The 17,780-nt window shown below is 46.9% G+C and overlaps 2 protein-coding genes across 3 annotated transcripts in view; one reads left to right on the forward strand and one right to left on the reverse strand.

Annotated features, from left to right (window-relative positions):
* Positions 1-808, reverse strand: part of GUCD1 (guanylyl cyclase domain containing 1) — an 11,847-nt gene extending 11,039 nt beyond the window's left edge. Inside the window, 2 exon segments of the mRNA XM_008069101.2 lie at positions 632-745; positions 748-808. Of these exon segments, the coding sequence (XP_008067292.1) occupies positions 632-745; positions 748-808 (175 nt within the window).
* Positions 696-15,317, forward strand: SNRPD3 (small nuclear ribonucleoprotein D3 polypeptide). 2 transcript variants are annotated; one of them, XM_008069102.2, is made up of 4 exons: positions 696-1,053; positions 2,872-3,015; positions 12,234-12,426; positions 15,081-15,317. In XM_008069102.2, the coding sequence occupies exons 2-4, from the start codon at positions 2,890-2,892 to the stop codon at positions 15,140-15,142; spliced, it is 381 nt and encodes a 126-aa protein (XP_008067293.1). In that variant the 5' UTR covers positions 696-1,053; positions 2,872-2,889; the 3' UTR covers positions 15,143-15,317. The 2 variants fall into 2 exon arrangements, with proteins under 2 accessions (XP_008067293.1, XP_021573756.1); XM_021718081.1 differs by having other exon boundaries at positions 15,183-15,317.
* Positions 15,318-17,780: the final 2,463 nt, after the last annotated feature.

Below are 17,780 nucleotides of genomic sequence, written 5' to 3' on the forward strand. Positions count from 1 at the left end.
GCCTCTGTCCTCATGACCCGGGCGGCGCGGGACGCCCATGGCCCCGGCCCGGAGCGGGCTGCAGCTTCGGTTTCGACGGGAGCGCGGTAGCAGTGTGTGGAGTTCCCCCGCAGCCGCCGCCGCCGCCGCCGCCGCCACCGCGGTGGGGAGAACGGGAGGCGGCGGCCGGGCTGCCACAAGCACCGCCCCGCCCCTTCCAGGTCTGGAAGCCGGAGGCCCCACCCCTTACCTAAGTCCCGCCCCGCCCCTTCCCCAGACTTCCATTCCAAGAGGCTCCCAGCCTCCTGAGTTAAGCCCGCCCCGGCCATTCGCAGTCCCGGCTTCTGTGGCCCCGCCCCCTCGCCCAATTCTCACGCAGACGCGCGTGTCCTCCCTGGCTTGCTCCCCGGAAGCCCCGCCCCCTTATGAGCCCCGCCCCGAAGCGGGAGCTGACACAGCTCCCCAGTGGCACTTACCCTTAGCAAGCTCCATTCCTTTGTCAGCCTCAGGTGTAAGCCCTGGTCCCACCCAATGCATCGCCGAGGCTCCAAGCAACCATACTCCAACTCCCTTTAGGGACCACCCAGGGCTGGCTCCATACCTCAGTTTCTCTCTCTGCGAGATATCGCGTCTCATTTGGGGCGCCGCTTACCTGGCGGCTCCGGGATCCAAAGGTTAAATTATGGGGGGAGGTCCAGGCCCTCGGTCCCAGATCCCCGTCTTGCCGTCCAGCCCGTCCTTGGTGTGTGGTGCTTGGAAGTGTGAGTCCCTCTCTGGCTGCTCGCCGGCCCGAGGGTCGGCGTTTCCGGCGGCCCCCCGGTTCAGTCATCAGCTCTCCCTTCCGGTGCCGGAACTATCGTACCAGAGCCCGGGTTTCCAGCCGGTGGAGTGAGGAGGAAGCTGAAACCGGACCGCGCTCACCTCTGGGGAAAGGAAGGGGGCGGGCGTTGCGCGCGGCATTTTGGGAACGCGTGGTATTCTGGGAGCGCGGGGCCCGCCATTCGCATACCTCACGCTTTGGCCGTCGTATCGTTCTCCGCCTCACCAAAGAGAAGGAAGAGGAGACCGGAGCCGGTGAGCAGAGGCTGGGGACGGGCGAGGGAAGGCCGAGGCGCCCATGAGGGCCCGGGTACTGGAGAATGACTCACTGAGTGGAGCTCTGCGGGTCGAGGGGAGGGAAGAGAGCGGGAAGCCTGGGCCACTCAAATTCAGCGTCGCCTCACTAACCTGAGAGTGAGTTCATTAGCTTCTTTCCAGAGTACATACTTTTCGCTTTATAAACCTCTCCAAGCTGGTGTTTTTCAAAGTATCCTGGAAATAATCTTGAAGTCATTTCTGGTTGATTACCTCCCCCCCATCCTTTCAGAGTCATCCTTTGAAAGTGCTTTGCATCTCTGCTTCCAGCCGCCTTTCGGACACTGGTCCCCTCATGCTTTCCACACTGTTGCGGAAGTTAAAACAAGTTTCTCTGCTTGTGAACTTAGTTATGTTTGATCCATTTTGTAAGTGCTTGCTATCCTTTTTGGGGTCATTCCTTAGCTGTGATTCTGCAGTGGTTCCTCGCTGTCTTCTGCATAAAAACTGGACTCCTAAAGCTGAAAACCAGGGATCCTCACCAAGAGAGCTTGTCTTTTCCAACTTCATGTTGTCCATCCTCTCTTCAACACATATATTTTCTAACCTTAGTAGTTGCTCATTTCAGTAAAAAGTCCACTGCTTGTCTCTTTTCATTAGGCTAAGTCAGGTGCTTGCCCTGATTGTTTTTCCTCCAAGGTAAGCATTTCCTACATATGGCACGTTGTCACTTTGTGAGCACTTTAATATTTTCTCATTAGCCTTGAGGGTAAAAGTAAGTGGAGGATCAAATGGGCTGAATTAAAAGGACAGCTTCCTCTCTTAGTTCTTTGGTCTATTTTACACCATCCAGTATGGTAGCTATTAGCTACATGTGACTGTTGAGCACTTGGAATATGGCTAGTGTGACTGAGGGACTGGGTTATTCTGTTTTGTTTTAAGAGTCAAGGTCTTACTATGTTGCCGAGACTGATCTTGAACTCCTGAGTTCAAGCAACCCTCTTGCCTTGGTCTCCTAAAGTGCTGGGCTTACAGGCATGAGCCACTATGCCAGGCTTGGGCTTTTAATTTTATTTGTTTTAGTAAGTTTAATTTTAATTAATTCTTTTTTCGGGGGGCGGTATGGTCTGTCGTCCAGTGAAGTGGATAGCATGATCATAGCTCACTGCAGCCTCGATCTCCTGGGCTCAAGCAAACCTCCCGCCTCAGCTTTCAGAGTAGCTGATGCAACCATGCCTGACTAGTTTTGTTTTGTTTTGTCTCACTATATTACCCAGACTGGTCTTGAACTCTTGGGCTCAAATGATCCCCCTGCCTCGGCCTCCCAAAGTGCTGGGATTGCAGGCATGAGCTACTGTACTCAATCCTAAATTTAATTTAGATAGCTGCATGTGGACAGTGGCTACTATGTAGGACAGGTCAGATTTATATTGTAGTTCTCAAAATGTAATCACAGACAACAGTGGGTTGATGAATAACATTGCACATGCATTCCAGCCTCCTGTCCCACAACACACACACAGTATTGGTTAATAGTTGTTTTGATGAACATGAAAGGACACATGATAGATGTAAGATGCTCACTTGTCATCCTACTAGCTTTCCCTCTGTCCAGCCCACCCCACCCCACATCTTGTAGATGTTTGCCAGATAGTTTCCTCCAAGCCAGGAGCTGAGCTTTCCTTCCACAGAAAATGCAGCTCTACATCTTTGCTAGGTTTTATGGAGTGCCAGGCCTTGAGGAAGGCATGATGTGTGTTGTATACCATCTTAGGCTCTGAAAGATGAACTGATTGATTGTTGTCTCTCTCACTGTAGAGCTCTATTCCTGCCAAGATGTCTATTGGTGTGCCGATTAAAGTCCTACATGAGGCAGAGGGCCACATCGTGACATGTGAGACGAACACTGGTGAAGTATATCGGGGAAAGCTCATTGAAGCAGAGGACAACATGAACTGCCAGGTACCCTGCTTCATGCATGAGGCTGTGAGGGAAGTGTGGGCCTATGTCTCAGGACAAAATGATGGTGATTAGAGGTCTTTTTGAAGTTCCCATTCAACAGTTATTTCTTGAGTGCCTAATGAATGCCAAGTACTATTATAGGCTTTGGGAATATGAGTGTGAACAAAAGGCATACAGTCTTGAAGTAGGAAAGCCATTTGGGGGCTTGGAATATTTAACTTTGTCTTTTGTTTTCTCCATCTCATAATCATTTTCTTCCATATTTGGGGAGCCTATTTGAGAGAAGTGGTGCTACACCTTTGTAGAATCCTTCAAGTTTGGGACCACTATCCATTTGTTCCCATGTGCTTTGCAGTTAGCACAACCTTCTCACATACTATGTTTGCCTTTTTTCTTGGAAGAGTCTCTCATTTGATTACTACAGCTACCTTGTGAGGTAAGCAGGTTTGGTGCTAGTCTTGTCTTCTATAAAATAGGGAGAATGAGATTAAAGAACTCATCTACTGAACATCACTCTACTAATAAATGGTGGAGCAGCTTCCTGATAACATTGTTTCTCATGGCACTAAATTGTGTAGTCATGTGAATTTTTATATCATTACTTTACAAAGTAGTCAGCACACTTTATTCTTTAAACCATTGGTTAAGAATTTGGGCTCAGGAATCAAGGAGGTGAGTTTGAATCCTAATTATATGACCTTAGGCTTGTAATTACCTTTTTCCTTGTCTGTAAAACAGCAATGGTATTAACTTAATATCAGAATTAGATATTAAAGATATTTACTGGGAGAGATGACAATAAGGAATAAAGGAGTAAGGGAACGGGAGAGCTTTCAGTCTAGGATACTGGTCTGACTGGTGAAAGGAGAGGGAAAAGGAAGGAGGACTGAGCAGGGAAAGCCTTAGACTGCAGCATAGCATTAGAGGAGTCCCTGCTTTCCTTCCTTTTTTTTTGAACCAAAGTCTTAATCTAGCCCAGGTTGGAGTGCAGTGGCATGTTCACAGTCACTGAAGCCTCGACTTGCTGGGCTCAGGCGACCCTTCCACTTCGACCTTCCAAATAGCTGGAACTACAGGCCCAGCTAATTTTTTAAAAATTTATTGTAGAGACATGGGCTCAGGCAGTCCTTTTACCTCTGCCTCCCAAAGTGCTGGGATTATAGGCGTGGCTGGCCTGGAGTCACCTGTTTTCTAGAAGAAAAAACTGAAGGTCTAAGAGATAAAAGTACCTTGCCCAAGTCTCCTGACCATCCATTGCTTTGCAGTATTTATTCATGTGTTTGTGATTGCTCTGTAGCTCTGAGCATCCGTCAACCTCCTGCCAGGTTGATGAGCTCAGTCAGTTTCCTGGCATGTGGGGAGGCAGACATCTGATGACTCGGGTTTATCTCCTCACTGTCAGAGCCGCAGAGATGATTGCTGTGGGCTCTCCAAACGTCTTGTGGTATCTGGTCTCTTTCAGCAGTAGGGCCTATGGAGATGCAGCTGGCTTTGCCTTAAATGACCTGACCTGTAGTACTCTACCTTTGTGAGGTGCCACTTTCACAGATTCAGTCCTCTGGCTTAGGGCATCCTCATCCATTTTAAGGCACTTTAGTTGGATGAATAGAATGCAAGACTTGGGGCAGTGAAACTTAATGTGTTTATTCAACTAGCTGTATTTAGACAACGTGCTGAGTTACCCAGGGTCTCTGACATCCCACCTGCAATGTGAAGGTGTCTGACCAAATGACTTCGGTAGTCTCTCAGAGACACAGCCAAGGTAATGCAAAGTACATTACCTTGCATTGGACAGACCTGGAATCACCTTACAACTTGCCCCCCAGTGTGACTCGGGGGTGAGCTTTGGGCTTCCCTCACTTTCTTCACTAAATCAGGGATAAGAATACCATAGTGCATAGGAAATGAGTAGGATGTGTCAAGTGCCTGACCAATGGTGGAAGCCAGCCACCTGCCTCCCTGTCACTATTAGTTTGCTAGGGCTGCCATAACAAAGTTCCACAGACTGGGCAGCTTAAACAACAGAAATTTGTTTTCTCATAGTTCTGAAGGTTGGAAATCTGAGATCAAGGTGTCAGCAGGGTTGGTTTCTTCTCAAGGATATGAAGGAAGAATCTGTTACAGGCTTTTCCTCAGCTTGTAGATGGCTAACTTCTCCCTTTGTCTTCATGTCATCTTCCTGCCATAGTGTCTCTGTTCACATCTCATCTTATGAGGATACCAGGTGTATTGGATTAGGGCGCACACTAATAACCTCATTTTAACTTAATAATCTCGTTAAGGATTCTGTCTAAATACTATCACATTCTGAGGTACTGGGGATTAGAACTTCAACATATGAATTTTTGCAATGATACAGTTAAGCATATAACACCACCTGTGAGCCAGGTGCGGTGGCTCACCCTGTAATCCCAGCTCTTTGTGAGGCAGAGGTGAAAGGATTGCCTGAGTCCAGTGGTTTGAGACCAGTCTGGACAACTTGGCAAGACCTCGTCTCTACTATAAATCAGAAAATTAGCTGGGCGTGGTGGCGCACGCCTGTTGTTCCAGCTACTTGGGAGGCTGAGGTGGAAGGATTGCCTGAGCCCAGTTGACAGAGGCTGCAGTGGCCATGAATGTGCCACTGCACTCCAGCCTGGGCAACACAGTGAGACTCCTATTCAAAAAAAACAAACACCTGTGCCAAAATACCAAGGCTTCACTGGGTCTACCAAAACCTAAGCAAAATGACTAAAACTCAATAGGCTGTGGTATAGGTAAAGCCAGTGGTGGGTAAACATTGAGCACAGTTGAGTTTGCTCAGACACATCTCAGAGGCTGTGAGGTCAGTGGCTCCTGCAGTCTCCCCTGCTGTCTTTCCTTCTCAGACCCAGTCAGTTCACTCTTTGGGAATGAGGATGTCCTCTTAGCACTCTCCCTGCCTGTTCTTTGGTAGAGAGCAGCTGAAGTTTAGCATTCGACGTTTGGTGTGGGGCTTTAATAACATTTTCTAAAAGTAGGATGGGTAGCACACCTCAGAGAGTTGGAAAAGATGGGTGAATCCCACTGTAACTAGTATTGGCATGGACTTCTTTCCCTGTGTATGTTTTGGAGGTTTTATTTATTTTTTTTTTTGAGTTGGAGTCTCCTTCTGTCACCCAGGCTGGAGTGCAGTGGCATGCTCATGGCCTCTGCAGCCTCAACGTGCTGGGCTCAGGTGATCCTTCTGCTTTAGCCTTCCAAGTAGCTGGAACTACAAGCATGCGCCACCACCACACCCTAATTTTTTGATTTATTGTAGAGATGAGATCTCACCTAGTTGCCCAGGCTGGTCTCGAACCCGTGGACTTAGGCAGTCCTCTCACCTCTGCCTCACAAAGTGCTGGGATTATAGGCATGAGCCACCGCACCCTGCCTGTTTTGGAGTTTTAATATTTGCTTTTTATTCTGTCACCTTTCAAAAAGAGTTAGAGGTGGCTTACAAAAAACTATATGGCAGGATAAATAGATCATGGTGCAGGTAATAGATTACCTGCACAAATAGATCATGGTGCAGGTAATCTGGAACAGAAGGTAGAATGAACCCAGGTAGACAGTTTCCAAAAATGTAAACCTGAACCCCTGTGCATTAAGAAAGGCATATTTGCCGGGCTCGGTGGCTCAGCCTGTAATCCCGCGCCTTTGGGAGGCTGAGGTGAGCAGATTGCCTGAGCCCGCGGGTTCGAGACCCGCCTGGGCAGCGAGACCTCATCTCTACAATAAATCAGAAAATCAGCCGGGCGTGGTAGCGCATGCCTGTAATTCCGGCTACTTGGAAGGCTGAGGCGGAAGGATCGCCGGAGCCCAGCAGGTCGAGGCTGCGGTGGCCGGGAGCGGCCACTGCACTCCAGTCTGGGCGACAGAGTGAGACTCCAACTCAAAAAAAAAAAAAAGAAAAAAAGAAAGGCATATTCAAGTGTAAGGCTAGGCAGAGGCAGAGCATCAGTTCTAAAATGCAGAGTGTCCATAAGATTTGATAGCAGTAATTCAGACTTCTCTGGCACTCACAGATGACATTCTCAGCAACATCCCCATATAAAATACAGCCATCTTTTATGGTCCCTTGAGTTTTTTTGTTTGTTTGTTTTACAAAAGTTTATTCTTTTTTAAAATTTATTTTATTTTAAAGATGTGGGGTACAACTCAGGGGTTAGGTATACAAATGTTCATTACAGGTACCCTTGTTAATGAGGTGTGCCCCCCCCTTCTCCAGGCAGATTCCTACTACTGCCAATTCCCACCCCCAGCAGTTTCCCATTACTGCCAATCATTCTCTTATAGTATTATGATAATTGTTCAAGGTCCACAAAAGTTTATTCTTAAATGTACAACAGCCTTCAAGACAACACTTCATTCTAGCTATGGGTGACAGAAGAAGATATGTCAGGGAATACAGATGTTGAAATATGAATGGAATCAGGAGTCATCATCACTTCAGGAATAAGGAACAGCTTCTTTTTGCCAGATTTCTTAATTCCACCTGTGGCCAGAGGCCTTTCTCCATGACCTTCACTTTTAGTTCCTCGAGTTTCTTCTGCTCCTCTTTTTGGCCTGCTTCTTGTGCTGTTTCAGGGCTTCTTCTTGCCACCTTTGCAGCCAGACATCATTCCTGCCATCCCTTCCCCAGATCCTGCCACTGGAATCCCCCTCGGGTATTTTTAAGGTAACCTATTATCATATCATTCTTTTGATATTTGAAAGCGTAAAGTATGTATGCGGAAACCTAGGATGGGGATCTCTGAAATGGTGCTTATTGGGTGTAGGCGCTTCTGTGCAGCTGAAGTTAGGCTTTGAAGGCGGTGAACTTTGTTCTACCTCTCTTTGTAACCCACAGCTGCAGGGCAAGCACCACCTGGTGGCCAGTGCTGCAAGACGTGTTATCAGCTATGGGTGACGGTACCCTACTGTTGCTGTGAGCATCCTCTAAGAACCCCATGTGGATGGATAGAGTAGGGCCCCCTGTTGCCTTCCATGTGGTCTTTTGCTGATTTTTGTCACAGAGATGTCACAGGCTCTTGCCCAACTTGGGAATGGATGACTTAGAGGTAGAGGTCCCCAAATGGGAAAGTTTCTGTTTTTGGCTATGTGTACTCAACCATGAGCTGAAGCATCCTGTCTTAACTCAAAATGAAGGAGAGAACTGATTTCAGAAAAAAGTATTTAGGAAAGAAATCAAAATCAGAAAAAAGTATTTAAGAGAGAACGTTAGGCTGAGCGCAGTGGCTCACGCCTGTAATCCCATCACTTTGGGAGGCCGAGGCAAGAGGATTGCCTGAGTGCAGAGGTTCAAAATCAGCCTGGGCAACTTGGCCAGACCTCGTCTCTCCAATAAATAAATTTTAAAAATGAACTGGACATAGTGGCATGCGCCTCTAGTTCCAGCTACTTTGGAAGGCTGAGGCGGAAGGATTTCCTGAGCCCAGCAGGTCGAGGCTGTGGTGGCTGTGAGTGTGCCACTGCACCAGTACTTTGGGAGGCAGAGGCAAAAAGATTGCTTGAGCCCATGGGTTTGAGACCACCCTGGGCAACATGGCAGGACCTTGTCTCTACAATAAATAAAAAATATTAACCGGACCTGGTGGGACACGCCTATAGTCCAGTTACTTGGAAGGCTGAAACAGAAGGATCTGCTGAACCCAGCAGGTTGAGGCTATGGTGGCCATGAACTTGTCACTGCACTCCAGCCTGGGTGAAAGAGTGAGACTCTGACTCAGAAATACATATATATTAAGAGAGTAGTGGTCAACCCATTTAATTGTACTCAAAATCAAATCAAGTGATTTGATTCTTAGAAGTTTTGGTGAGAGAAAGTGGTAAAGTTAACGAGTTAGGCTTTTGGGCTTTGCTGTGACCACCTAGTCACTTCTGGAACTGACTCTTTTTCTTGACTGTGGCATAATAGCTATCTTTGGGGAAATCGTCTCTGAAATTTAGTTTTCTGTCACTTTATAAAAATGATAACCCAGAACAAGCGCTCATGTGTTTGGGTCAGTAGAATATTGCCGGTAACTGTTGCTAGGAGTTTTTGAACTCTGAATGCAATATGGTTGAATTTTTTTAGGTGCCTGCCCCGCTAGCTTAAAGGAAAACCAATTTTTAAACTCTTTATTTTTATACTTTTTTTCCTGAACTATTTGAGAGTGGTTTGCATTCATTATGCTCTTTTACCCCATAATACTTTTGTGTGTATTTCCTAAGAACTAAGATGGGTAGGTGGCATCAGTTGATCCTCCTATTGTATCAGTGGCGTCTGAGCATCTCTACCTTTTGTGTATGTGTGAAATTGTCCTAAAGAGTGTGTACATTTCTGGCATGTTGACAGTCCTGCAGCACCTCAGCATTCCCTCTTAGTCCTGGAGCCAGCTTTCTTCGTCTCAGCTGCAAGTGTGGGAGAAATTCACACCACCTTGATTAACTGTGTGGTAACATCCCCCAGGATGTCATATCAGTTGGGTACCTGGCTTGTGCTATCTGTTTCCTTGTGGCTGTTAGGAAAGTTGATTAAACTGGGTGTTACCGCCTGACTTTCATTAAAATCTAGTTCCTTCCAAAGTTGCTGTCTTTGGTTTATGCAGACACAACTCAGACTTGTTAGCAAGCTGTGTGGCCAGCGGGCGGGTGTGCGGTGGGAGGGGGTTCTGTCCCCAGCAAGCACTGCTCTGCTGGTGCTATAGGGAAAGCCAGAGCAGTAGTGAGCCTGCTTCTCAGTGTTGAAATGAGTCAAATGATCCTGGACTCTCCTGCATCAGCCAGGACACAGGCCATTTGTGGAAACACCTGGATTGGGCTTTGTTGGACTTATGTATGTAACAGCCTCTGACAGGGAAGGAGTCAGATGTGCTGGTGTGTACTGGGGAAGGGTGTGGCTTAGTGTAGCACAGCCCCCAAAACACATTTTAACTGTCACTCATATTCAACACTTACTGAGCCTCTATGTTAGGCAATAGAGATAGCATCTAGACTTATATTGTCTTGTTTAATTTGCTCTTTAACAATTTCAGGGCTGGGCTCAGTGGCTCAACCTATAATCCCAGCACTTTGGGAGGCCAAGGCAAGTGGATTGCCTGAGCCTGAGGGTTCGAGACTAGCCCAGGCAATTTGGTGAGACCTTGTCTCTATAATAAATAAAAAAATTAGCCGGGCATGGTAGTGCATGCCTATAGTTGTGGCTACTTGGAAGGCTGAGGCAGAAGGATCTCCGGAGCCCAGCAGGTTGATGCTGGGGTGGCCGTAAGCGTGCCACTGTACTCCATCCAGCCTGGGTGACAGAGTGAGATTCCAACTCAAACCAAAAAGAATTTCAGGAAGTGAGTGGTGATCTGATGCAGTGATTAGGATTGTGGGTTTAGAGTCAGACCTGGGTTCACACCTCAGCCAGGCTACATAGGGGTGGTGTGACCTCCAGCAGCAAAATAGAGTGGGTAAGGTCTCTGACAGGCTGTACTGCTCCATCTCTCCAGTGGGGATTGCACTTGTATCTGGCTCATCTACTTGTGGGATTTTGTGATGTAAAATGAGTTACTATGGGAAGATCACCTGGGCCAGCAACTAGCATCTAGTAAGTGCTCAATAAACGTTGGCTTTGTTCTGTTGTATTTTCCTCAACTTTGTAGATGAGAAAACTGAGGCTCAGAGAAGCTTGGAAACATACCCAGGGTTATACCCCGACAAATAGCACAACTGGGTCTTACATGTAGGTATCAGGCCTGCTCTCTATCTTCTGCAGATTTGTGGGTTTGGCACAGCTCCCAAAACACATTTCACCTGTCAGATTCAAGTGAACCTGGGTGGGATCCAGGTTTCTCTCTTACGCAGTCTAATCATACCTGGTATTCATTTGTAGCACCAGAAGGTATAGTATTCAAGGGACGAACAGGATTGGCAAGGACTTTGGAACTGTGTGAAAATTTGTTAAGAAACTGGATGTGTGGAGCCTGGAGCAGAATTTATGGGAAAGTAGAGCCCAGCTACCCCTGAAAGTAGAACGGGGACTGTGGGTTGAATCTTAGAAACCTTCCAGCTGTGCAGATATAGCAGGGGCAGCCCCAAAGCACAGTTGGTCTTTTTCACTCTGGGTGTCCTAGCAGAGGCTGGGTGGCCAGCTAGCACTTGAAGAAAGGAACGAGTGAGTGTAATAGGACAATAAGCCAGGCAGAAATCTGGGGAGACGGCACATCTCTCCACATTGTGGGCTGGCCCATTCCGAATGAATTATAGTTTTCTTGCTTCCATTCAGAAGGACTCATAAATAAGCTGCTTCTTCTGTAAACGTGATACTTTTTCTCTCTCTCATTTTTTATTTTTAAAATGTGAGTACAATAAACGTGGGACTTTTTTATGATGATGCTGGCAGATTTGTGTCAACTTTCCATGCCAAGCAGCTCTCCTGGCTGGTCTCACCTCATGACTGCCTCATTCCATCCCACAGTCTATCTATGGCAGCAGATTTATCTGCAAAGTACTGCATTAACCCTGTTGTCCTTTCCTCTGTCCACAAACCATAGTCTCTGAAGTGACAACCCTGTTCCACTGCTCCAGCCTTGCGTCCAGTAGGGTCCTGCCCAGGGCCCTCTTGCCTCACAGCCCTCCAGGATTCCAGGCCCTTCCTCCAGTCCTTGTGGGGCCACCACTACTTCTCAGTCCCTAATCATCCAAGCCAGAGGGCTTTGTCCCACCTCCTGGAGTATACCCTATGGGACATCTGGGACACACTTGTGACCTCTGGGGCTTTGCAGACAGAGTGCCAGGCAGATGTGGGAGAGGACACGGTTTGGACAAGCAGTTTGAAGCTGTTTCAGTTAGGGTTTATCACCTTTGAGAGCTCCTTACATGTTTGCTTGGGAGCCAGTACAGCAGAGCTAGGGCTCCAACCAGGCTGACTAGTTCCCATGCATTTTAGCTGTTTGACCTTGGACAAATGCCTTGATTTTTTATCTGTAAAAGTGGGAGCACTCATGCCTACCTTGGAGGTGTTGTGAGGACCATTTATGTGAAGTACTCAGTGCAGTCCCTGGTGTACACAAAAGGTTCTGACCGTTGGCTACGGTAGTTCACCAGCGTTGCCTGGCTCCTTTACTTCACAGTGTCACTCTGCTTTTCTGGACTTCCCCTCCCACCAGTTAAGGCTCCCCCTCTTTGTGTGCCTTTGTCCTCCACTGGTAGTGTTGGCTTTTACTGACAAACTGGTGATTACCTTCCAGATGTCCAACATCACTGTCACGTACAGAGATGGCCGAGTGGCACAACTGGAGCAGGTGTACATCCGTGGCAGCAAGATCCGCTTTCTGATATTGCCTGACATGCTGAAAAATGCACCCATGTTAAAGAGCATGAAAAATAAAAATCAAGGCTCAGGAGCTGGCCGGGGAAAAGCTGCTATTCTGAAGGCCCAAGGTAGGTGCTCTTCAGGAACTGGTTTTAAAGTAAGACTTGTGTCTTTTGGAAAACAATCCTTTTACAATTGCCTGGGCATGTGGTGGGCCTGACCCCCACCATCTCCACACCCACCACTGCCCCTTCACCCTGCAGCTGGGGAGATCCTGCGAGGTGGTGAGGGAGGGCTTGCCTGGCCTTCTTGATCTTGCCTCAACTGATACCAGTCATGGGACTGGCACAAAATCCAAAGTGGCACCTTAGAAAAAATGTACAATCCCTGTCTTAAGTGAAAGAAGAGTTAATAAGTCACCTATGATGCATTTCTAGGAAGCTCTTTGCAGAAGTTCTGTCCAAGAGATCTGTTTAGTTTGGTGAGCAGACACACCATGGTGTGGATGAGCTGACTCTTGAAGCATTTGGGCAGCATTTCCTAGAGAGACCAGGTTGTGTGGGTGGAGACCCAGCATATACCTTGGAAGTTGTTTACAGTGGGGATCCATTTTTCAGATCAGAAATGAAGCCATTTTGAGCCATCTTGGCACACTTGAGCGGGGGCTGGACTTCTATTTTCAAAGCTTCTTATATTTGAAAACAAATCCTTCCTTCAGCACATTTCAAAAGTAGGACTGGTCTATTCCTACTTAGTCTGGCCTTTCTTCTGGGTTAGCCCAATCTAGTTTTATCTTTGAGTCCATGAAAAATTCTGCCACGTTGATTAGATAAGAAAGCAAGTGTGCAGTCATTAGAAACTGCCTTAGTGTTGGTAAAATAGATTTGTAGGCAGAGAAGGCACTGGGTTCTCCATCAGTATCTTTAGCTGCTGTACATATTTTCTATGGGTGAGGAAAAAACTCAAACTGTGTTTTTCCTCTGCTCTTACAACACAGCAACAATCAACATGGAAGACTTCTGTTACCAAATATGTGGGGTTTTCTCCCCACACAGCAAGCAGACAACTCTGTGGTGGGTGCTGACTGGATATCTTCCACTTCAATTCACTTCTGATGTTGTCTGTCTGGAGATAGCCTCAGAAACTACAGGATGAGGGCTCAGTCCTCCAGGACCACCCCCTCTTCCCATGTGTTGAAAGTTCAGGCCTCTGGAATGTCTGACCAACCAGCTTCAAATTGGATTTTCTCCAACCCCTTCTTTGGGTTTGATTAATTTGCTAGAGCAGCTCGTAGAACTCAGGGAAACACACTTTTGTTTACAGGTTTATTACAGAGGCTGTTTTAAAGGACACAGATAAACAGCTGGAGGAAGAGGTACATGGATGAGGTCTGGAAGGGTCCTGAGTGCAGGAACTTCTGTCCCCATGGAGTTGGGGTGTGCCACCCTACCAGCATGTGGATGACTTCTTTTTCCCCTTTCTGTCAGCCTTCACATGTTCAGCTCTCCAGAATCTCCCCAAATTCTGTCCTTGGGCCTTTTATGGAGTCTCTATTAGATAGGCATGATAGAAGCATGGACCACCATGTGGAAATGTGATTGGACTAAAAGGGCATGACCTGCTACTAACAGACCGGGAAGCCTAGCAAGGCCTGTCCAGCTTCTTGGCTTCTCTGCACAGCATTTCTTATCCTAGAGCACGGGGCAGGGCCCTCTTGAGAGTTATGAGCCAGGAACTATGGTTAAAAACTTGTTTGGATGGGGTGGTAATGTCACAATACATGTGGTAGCTTTTGAGCTTAAAGATGCAATAGTATAATTCTTTAAAATGTCCTCAGGGAGTCTCCTTGCCTTCCTAGACAAAAGGCAGTTATGAGAACATAAAACCAGAAGCCCTGGACATTATATTTGAAAACAAATCCTTCCTTTTTGTTCTGAGGAAGGAATGATTTTCAGAAATTCTGGCTTCATGACTAGCACCGTCGCTTCCTCTGCTTCCTCAGGAAAGCGCTGCCAGCATTGTCACTGTGTAGCTAGCTACACTATCTTCTCTAGCAAAAGTGCACCCCATTGCTGTGCACTAGAGGACGTTTGGCAGTGAGTATGACTTTGGGCTGAGCTGCCTGTGCCTCCCCCTTGCTGTGGTCCTATCTGCAGGTGGGTGGGTTCTGTTTCCTTCCTCTTCAGGACAACTCTGTGTGAGCAGAGAGGGGTGAGACTCCAGTTAGTGGCTATCAGAATATTTGCATCTGTCCTTCAAAGCCACTGGTCCCCTCCTAAAACCCTTGTGTTACAGAGAGGAACAGTGGTCTTGTGCCCTTTGTATGGGAATGTTGTTTTGTTTTTGCTATTAGGGAACATTTCTTTTCTCTGGAAAAGCACAAAGAATAATTTTTAAAAAAAACCCTCACACAGATATAACAGATGTTAACACTTAACTGATTCAGAATTCTAAAAGTGAATTAGATACATCTGTAATGTTTTATCAGCTTGCCCCAGGCCAGCCTGGGAATTCTTCTCTGTGGTTCTCAGACCACCTTCTTCACCCTCAGCACCCTGCCTCCTGGCCTCATGGAAAGCAGTGCTGGACTGGCAGACAGGAATCTGATGCCAGCTCCCACTCTGTCACCAGTCGCCATCCCCCTGTAACATGTGATGGCTGAGGTAGTGTTGGACTAGGTGGCCTTCAGGTCCCTTCCAGCTAGTGTCCTAAGCCTCCAGCTGCTCTATGCTGTGATCATTCACTGACCACACTGACCTGGCCTCATTCTCTTCCTTTTCAGTGGCTGCAAGAGGAAGAGGACGTGGAATGGGACGTGGAAACATCTTCCAGAAGCGAAGATAATTTTCTCTGTTGAACAGAACTTTGCGCTTTTTTCTTTTAGGTTATCTGAGTTCGTGGGGGTGGGTGTTTGTGTATATGTCCTAGGTATTGTTTTGACATCTTTCTCTTTAGATCAGAGGAAATGTTGAACTAAATAAATCTGATTGTTTGGTTGTTTTTTTTTTCTTTGAGAATATAATGTCTTTGTGTTCATTTGGAGTTTGCTTTGGCAGCAGGTTAAATTTTGACATCCTGGGAGATGTCCTGGGAGAATGCCAACACTTTGAAACAGCATAGTTATCGATAAGAGTTTAAGCTGCTGTTCCTGGCCAGATGCTAGTTAAGCCCCAGAAAAGTTTGCCTTGGAGAAACTCTGAGAAGACATAGACTGTGTCTTGTTAATCTTCAGACATAAGCAGTCAGTGTAGCACTTTGTTCAGTCAGCCTTTGTGGAAATGTCATCAGCTCAGCTGTAACAACACAGGTGGTCCTGCCTCATGAAAAAGTCTAGTACACTGCAGGGCACAGTGGCTCATGCCTGTAATCTGAGGACTTTGGGAGGCTGAGGTAGGAGGATTGCTTGAGCCTAGGAGTTTGAGACCAGCCTGGGCAACATAGCAAAACCTCATGTCTACTAAAAAAATTAGCCAGGCATGGTGGTGCATGTCTGTAGTCCCAGCTACTCGGTAGGCTAAGGGTGGAAGGATTGCCTGAGCCCAGGAAGTCAAGGCCGTGGTGAGCCATGATTGTGCCACTGCACTCCAGCCTGAGCGTTGGAGTTCTGAGACCCAAAAAAAAAAAAAAAAAACCAAAACTCTGAACTCTAGTCTGGAAATCCTAGTGGTTTGGCATTTGGGAAAAGTATTCAAATATTACAGAGTAATTCAGAGGATCCTATTGGCCATCTTCTATAGTCTCCTATACTGGATACATAAGCAGTTTTGTGGTGATTTGGGGGAATGCATCCTTGTGAGTTTATCAGAGCATCTTAGAATTGTCACATAAGTATTTATTGTAGAAAAGATTAACAAGTGGCTGGGTGTGGTGATGACACCTGTAATTCTGGCACTTTGAGAGGCCAAGGCAAGAGGATCACTTGATGTTCAAGTTCCAAGACCAGCCTGGGCAACATTGTAAGACCCTGTCTCTAAAAAAAAAAAAACAATTTTTTTTTTTAGTTATTTGGGCATGGTAGTGCTCACCTGTATTTCTAGCTACTCAGGAGTCTTAGGATGGATCATTCGAGCCCAGGAGTTCCAGGTTACAGTGATTGTACCACTGCCCTCTAGCCTGGGTGACAGAGTGAGGCCTTGTCTCAAAAAAAAAAAGACAAGGTATGCAGATGTGCAGAGCAAATAATTGTGACAAAAGCACAGAAATTGGCAACATGGCCTAAAGAATACCGAACAGAATGAGCTACATACAGCATAAGCCATCAAGAGAAAAAGTGATTGATTGTTGGCCCTTAGAATATTATTTATTGACCAGGCACAGTGGCTCATGCCTATAATCCCAGCACTTTGGGAGGCCAAGGTGCAGCAACTTGGCGAGACCTCATCTCTAAAAAAAAAAATTAACCAGGCATGCTGGCACATGCCTGTAGTTCCAGCTACTTGGAAGCCTGAGGCGGAAGGACCGCCTGAGCCCAGCAGGTCAGGGCTGCGGTGGCCGGGAGTGTGCCACTGCACTCCAACCTGGGTGACAGTGTGAGACTCCAACTCAAAAAAAAAAAATATATATATATATATATCACTGAACATATTGTCCAAGTGATGAGGAAAAAGAATATCCAACACATCAGTTAACCTGGATTCAAGGGGTGGTTTTCTAGTAAGTTTTGTCTTATAAGCATGACACTGCCAAGAGGTAACAGAACTGGTGTTATTCTAATAATAAAGAACTGCTAAGGAACTCAGTGAGTTGGTCAGATACAACAGACACTTACGTCCTCAGAGACTCCCCAGGCACAGTGACTCAAGCCTGTAATCTTAGAACTTTGGGAGGCCAAGGCAAGAGGATTGTCTGAGCTCAGGAGTTCTAGACCAACTTGGGCAACTTGGTGAGACTGCGTCTCTATAATAAATCAAAACATAAGCCAGACATGGTAGTGTGCACCTATAGTTCTAGCTACTTGGAAGGCTGAGGTGGATGGATTGCCTGAGCCCAGCAGGTCGAGGCTGTGATGGCCATGATCCTGCCACTGCACTCGCCAGCCCAGGTGACAGAGTAAAACTCTGACTCAAAAAAAAGATTCTCCCCAGAGCAGCCCCCGCAGGCAGTGCTCCTCCAGCAAGGGGTCCCGTGATCAGTAGCCATTTCAAATGAACTTATTCAATGTGAATAAAATTAAACAATTTGTTTTAGGTTTGACTGAGTTAATTCGTGGTGATTGTTTTTGATAAGAAAAGAAACCAAGCTGGGCTCAGTGGCTCAGCCTGTAATCCTGTGCCTTTGGGAGGCTGAGGTGAGTGGATTGCCTGAAGCCCGCGGGTTTGAGACCCGCCTGGGCAACTTGGCAAGACCTCATCTCTACAATAAATCAAAAAATCAGCCGGGTGTGGTAGCGCATGCCTGTAGATTCCGGCTACTTGGAAGGCTGAGGTGGAAGGATCACTGGAGCCCAGCAGGTCAAGGCTGCGGTGGCCGGGAGCGGCTACTA

The sequence above is a fragment of the Carlito syrichta genome, unplaced genomic scaffold (genome assembly GCF_000164805.1).
Source record: "Carlito syrichta isolate Samal-C Ts95f unplaced genomic scaffold, Tarsius_syrichta-2.0.1 Scaffold311810, whole genome shotgun sequence".
Lineage (NCBI taxonomy): Eukaryota > Metazoa > Chordata > Mammalia > Primates > Tarsiidae > Carlito > Carlito syrichta.